Genomic DNA, 5,586 nt, shown 5'->3' on the forward strand with positions numbered 1-5,586 from the left:
AAACCCTAAGCCTCGTTCCCTCTTTTCCGCCTCCACGACACTCCTATTCGTCGTCATCCTCACCGGACTCCACCTGGTCCTCAGTTTATTGGCTTGCTGCTGTTTTGGCTATTCTCACTTGCTGAGCCTACCTCACTTGCTGAAATTGGTTTGGGGTTTCTAAGGCTACCTCACTTGCTGATCTAGGGTTCCAACTGATCCTCTCTCCGACCACGCAGGTATATCTCCTCCCTTTGCCTTCAAAATTAGGGTTTTGAAATACTTGATTTGGGGGTTTTTGTGAAATTAATTCGGGTTCAGTTGGGTGCCGACAAATTTTGTATCCATGGAGGTCTGAACTTTGTTGTTGGAATTGTTTGGGTTTGCTTGTTGACTTGTTAATGATGGCTTGTGCTTTAAACTTGGTTGCTTGTGATTTTGTTGCTGGAGGTCTGTGATTTTGTTGCTGTTGGTCTGGGTTGCTGGGTTTGTTGCTTTTGATTTGGCTAATTACTGTTGGGAATTTCATGGCGATGCTTTGTTTTCTGAGGATGCTGTTTTCTGAGTTTTCTTTGTTACAAACTGTTAAACAGGATGATGTTATTCACCGACAAATTATTCGGTTCATTGTTAGTGATATGCCGACAATTTGTGAAATTGATTTGGGTTCAGTTGGGTTTAGACTGATTATAAGCCTTTGTATTTGGTTTGACTTTTGAGTTCACAATTTACATATTAGACTGATTATAAGCCTTTGTATTTGGTTTGACTTTTGAGTTCACAATTTACATAGATTACTTAAAAATTTTTGATACTAGATTTTGAAACCTGTAAATGATGTATATAATATTAAGGAAACTCATGTGTTGATTTAAAGATGTCATCTTGTATTAATAGAACTCAGGCATGCGTATGGGTATAAATTTGCATTATTGGCACACTAGATTTTGACAATGAATTTGTACTAAAAAATGCAAGCAAAATATTTAGTATAAAACAAAATCACTTCATTTGAATAGGTATGCATTGACTTGTTCTTGACATCAAAAGTTACTTATGCTCACGTTTTAGATATTTTTTTATTACAACTACTTTTTACGTGTTTTAATTTAGGTGAAAATCAAGTTGAACATGTATATTGAACTTCCATGTAGATGGACGATATTGATGAAGAAATGCTAGTGAGGATGGCTTCTAATACCACTATCTATGCGGTCATTTGTGTGTTTGCTTGTTTAATGAGGAGACGTAGTCGAAGGAAATCAATCAGTTATCACCCTAACACATGCCAAAAAGAGAAGATAGTTTCTAGAGCTAGGCACATAAGCCGTGTGTTCAATGGCTTCAATGAGAGTTGTAGGTCTTATGTTAGAATGAGGCCACACGCATTTGAAAAGCTTGTTAGCATAATGAGATATACCGGCCTACTACAAGATTCACGTGATGTTAAAGTAGAAGAGCAATTGCCCATGTTCCTTAATATATTGGGCCATAAAACAAAAAATAGAATTGTTAGGTCACATTTCATAAGATCGGGGGAAACCGTTTCAAAATACTTTAACAAGTGCTTGGAAGCTGTGGGGCATTTAAGAGGGCGATACATGAAGCAAGCACCAAATGAATTATCGTCAGGAATTGCCGCCAACCAGTTATACTATCCTTATTTCAAGGTAATTAATAAGATAACTAAACTTCTTATAACACACCACGTATTTTTACTTTTTTATTATTAATGATTGTTTAATATATCATATAGGATTGCATTGGCATGATTGATGGAACCCATATCGACGCCATGCTTCCCGCTAACCTTGTTGCACGTTTTAGATGACGTAAAGGTGTACCTCAAAATGTTCTAGCTGCATGCACTCCCAACAAGTTATTTTCGTATGTTCTAGCTGGATGAGAGGGATCCGCAAATGATTATAGAGTTTTGCAAGATGCACTATCTAGACCACAGCCTCGCGGAATGAGAATTTACAATGGTGATAAATCAAACAAATACATTCTGTGTATTTAATTTAATTTAAGAAGTTTACTAAATATATTTTTGGTAATTGTAGGAAAATATTATTTGTGTGATGCGGGCTACACTACTATGCCCGGCTTTATCTCCTCATATCGAGGAGTGCGTTATCATTTAAACGAGCACAAGGGTAGGCCATCCATAATAGACAAGAGTTGTTCAATTTAAGACACTCATCTCTAAGGTCTAAAATTGAATCAACCTTTGGGGTATTGAAAAATCGTTTTAAAATCCTTTCTGCGAAGCCACATTACCCCTTTTCAACTCAAGTTGATATAGTTATTGCATGTACTATACTGTATAACTACATCGCCATAGAAGATCCGGGAGATGAGTTGTTGCATGAGGAAAATTTCATTGAAGATGATGTTGGCGAAATAGCTAATGAGGATGAAGATGGTGTTGTTGACTTTAGTCAAACTATGACACAAAGAGAGGAAAGAGATTCAAGAAATGAATGAAGGTTAAAGAGGGATCAAATTACAGTTGAAATGTGGCATAATTATTGTAATAAATATCGTGGTGGGAACACAACCGAGATTGGGATGTAATTTAAGTTATTGTAGGCTGTCTAAAAATCACAATAGATAGCTTATCCCAACAAGCTCCGACAATGGAGGTCACAATCAGACGACTTCCCAATCACTGCATCCGCAACTCCACAATCGCCACAAACACGACCTCACTTCTGAGACGATTGATCTTGATGGCTGCGACAACAGCACTAATATTATATTAACAACTATTAGAGATGCTGATGAGTAGTGGAATGATTTCAGAAATAAAAGGCTGGACTTAGTTGGTGAGTTGCCTGGTAGAGAGCTGTGGGCAAATATTCATCTTTGAGACACTATGGATGTTGATTTCCGTCTAGCTCCTACAACGAAAGCTACAATCAAATAGCTTTCGCGCCGATAATAAAAACATACAATCAGATAGTTGTTTGGTAGAGAGCTGTGGGTAAATATTCATCTTCAAAACACTATGGATGTTGATTCCCGTCTAGCTCCTACAACGAAAGCTACCATCAAATAGCTTTCGGGTCGGTGAACGAAGGTTGCGAATGGAGGGCTTTTCACATAGATCGAGAGGAGTTACAATTCAACGACACTTCCGACGACGGATGAAAACTCTATTCAGCAGTCTTCACAATTTACAGTGAAAGTTACAATCTGACGACTTTCATACCCTACAACAGCTAAAGCCAGGATTACTGAACAACGGTCCTCGCAACGCTTCACAGAAGAAGCTACAAGTCAAAAAGCTCCTTCTGAAATGCGGATGTCATCCCCGCGTTACAAATATGGGGAGGCAGGTGACTTCCGCGTCTCCAAGGCACAAGCCAAACGTGAGCGACCCTCGCGTTCATAGGGGTTCAACCAACACTGACCCCCGCGTTTACAAGCAGGCAACAAGCCAAAACGCGAGCGACCCTCGCGTTCAATGGTGTTCCAGCTAACACCCAACCTCGCGTCTCAATCCTAAGAAGCGAAGTTGGGTTCTGAACGCCAGATTGGGCGTTTTGACTTGTTCAAACATAAGTCGAACGGTTCCAAAACCGTTTATCCCACGTTCTGAGGGTATTTTCACCCACGTAGGAGCGGATATAGGGGTCAGTTACAACCTCTTATCCCCCTATAAAAACTCAACGAACTCAACTGAGTTAGGGGTTCGATTTTTTCTGGGCTCAGGGCAGAGGCTGGTGGCTGGCTCTTTGAAAACAGAAGATTTGGCAAGGATCAAAACCACTTGGGTTTGGAGATTTGGCAGCAGCGAAATCCTTGGAGATAGGATTTTTGAATCAATCTCAGAAAATCAAATCTGAGGGGATTCGTCAGCAACAGAATGACAGCTTGATCATTAACCGAATTTTCGGTTCCAACAACTCTACTCACAGAGTTCAAACTCGTTCAGAGTTCTTAAACTCATTCAGAGTTATTCATAAAACTTTCCACGAAAGTTCATCGTTCCCACGAGATAAAGACGGTCGGATCGTCAACGGAGAGCAAGTTCGACGCAATCAATCGAAGGAAGCACTCCATCGCTGCCAAGAAGAACCCAGTTTTAAACAAAGGGGAAAACCAAATTCGTTTTCCTCTCTTTTGTAATCAAGTTGTAACCGAGATCAAAGGAATCAAAATCACATTTTCTTTATTCTCTTCTGAAGCATTATCCTCTGGATCGCTTAGCCCCAAGGCTAAGCACGATGCCCGCAAGACCTTCAACAAGGTCAATTCTGTTGTTGAAGTGCCGAAGAAAGCCCTCTCCTTCGGCCAGGAACTCAAACTGGCTTTGTTGGCGGAAAGTCCCACATCCGCGTCAGCAAGACATGCTTCGGGCCACAAACGGCCTCTGGAGGAGACGAGTCCTGTAAACGTCAACGACGTTGCTGCTAAGGCTTTGAAACAAGCCAAAAAGAACGCCGCTCGCCGACAGAGAAGATCCATACGACGAGCACACTTACGAGAAAGCCGATTGCCGGCCCAACGCGAAGATCGCGTTTCGGAAAATCCAACCGAGCCTAGCGTTCCCAAAGAAGAACGCTCACTGCGTGGCAATGAGCCCAACTATGAGCCTCGGCTGATACAGCTCAAACGCGACCCTGAGTGGCGCGTTGTGCAGTCAAAACGCAGCCCTCAGCGCGGAACTGCCAAAACCAAACGCGACCCTCAGGGGTGCGTTCCAATAAAACATGACTCTCACGAGTCTGTTTCACAAAATAAACGCGACCCTCATGTGCATTCAAACGAAGCATGACTCTCAGGGGTCTGTTTCACAAATTAAACGCGACCCTCAGGTGCGCGTTCAAACTCAGGGGTCTGTTTCACAAATTAAACGCGACCCTCAGGTGCGCGTTCAAACGAAGCATGACTCTCAGGGGTCTGTTTCACAAATTAAACGCGACCCTCAGGTGCGCGTTCAAACGAAGCATGACTCTCAGGAGTCTGTTTCACTAACCAAACGCGATCCTCAAGGGCGCGTTCAACCAAAACTTGACTCTCAAAGTTTAGGTTCATCATTTAAACGCAGGCCTCGGCCTAGTGTTTTCAAATCCCAACGCGACCCTCGCGTTACTTCTCAAGAACGCGATCTTCAAGAGGTCCGTCAGGTTCAAAAAAGTCAGCGTGGCTTCAAAATCCACGTTCGACAAGAACCAATATTACCTACCCAAGGGCAGGGGGTTCCATCTCCACCTCCAAGCCCGGGGAAAGTTTCCTCCCAAGTTCCTGATCCGCGGGAATTATTGTCAAGAGGAAAACCAATAGCACAGGCAACTCACTCATGTCAATGTGAGAGGCTTATCTCGGCGGTCCTGTCAGAATGCCCTTGTTGTGCATCCGCACCTCGGCAGTCCGTATTCGACAGGTTGACGAACGTTGTTAGGCCTGCCAAACGACAACGCCGCAACAGAAAGAAGACAACTGAAGCGGAATACCCTCAGGTCACAATCAACATGATCGTCCGAGGGAAGGCCTCGCATACTGATTCCGACGAGTCACAAGAGAGTCATCCGCCAACTGTCCAAGAAATTTGTAACCAGTTCGAAGGAGTATATCAGAATACTCGGACTCGGACAGGAG

At 42.6% G+C, this 5,586-nt stretch overlaps 1 protein-coding gene across 1 annotated transcript; it reads left to right on the top strand.

The window, feature by feature from the left end:
• LOC109841566 lies at nt 1,134-1,810 on the top strand. The gene is made up of 2 exons (XM_020410527.1): nt 1,134-1,649; nt 1,736-1,810. The coding sequence occupies exons 1-2, from the start codon at nt 1,134-1,136 to the stop codon at nt 1,808-1,810; spliced, it is 591 nt and encodes a 196-aa protein (XP_020266116.1).

This window comes from Asparagus officinalis, chromosome 5 (assembly GCF_001876935.1).
Source record: "Asparagus officinalis chromosome 5, Aspof.V1, whole genome shotgun sequence".
Classification (NCBI taxonomy): Eukaryota; Viridiplantae; Streptophyta; class Magnoliopsida; order Asparagales; family Asparagaceae; genus Asparagus; species Asparagus officinalis.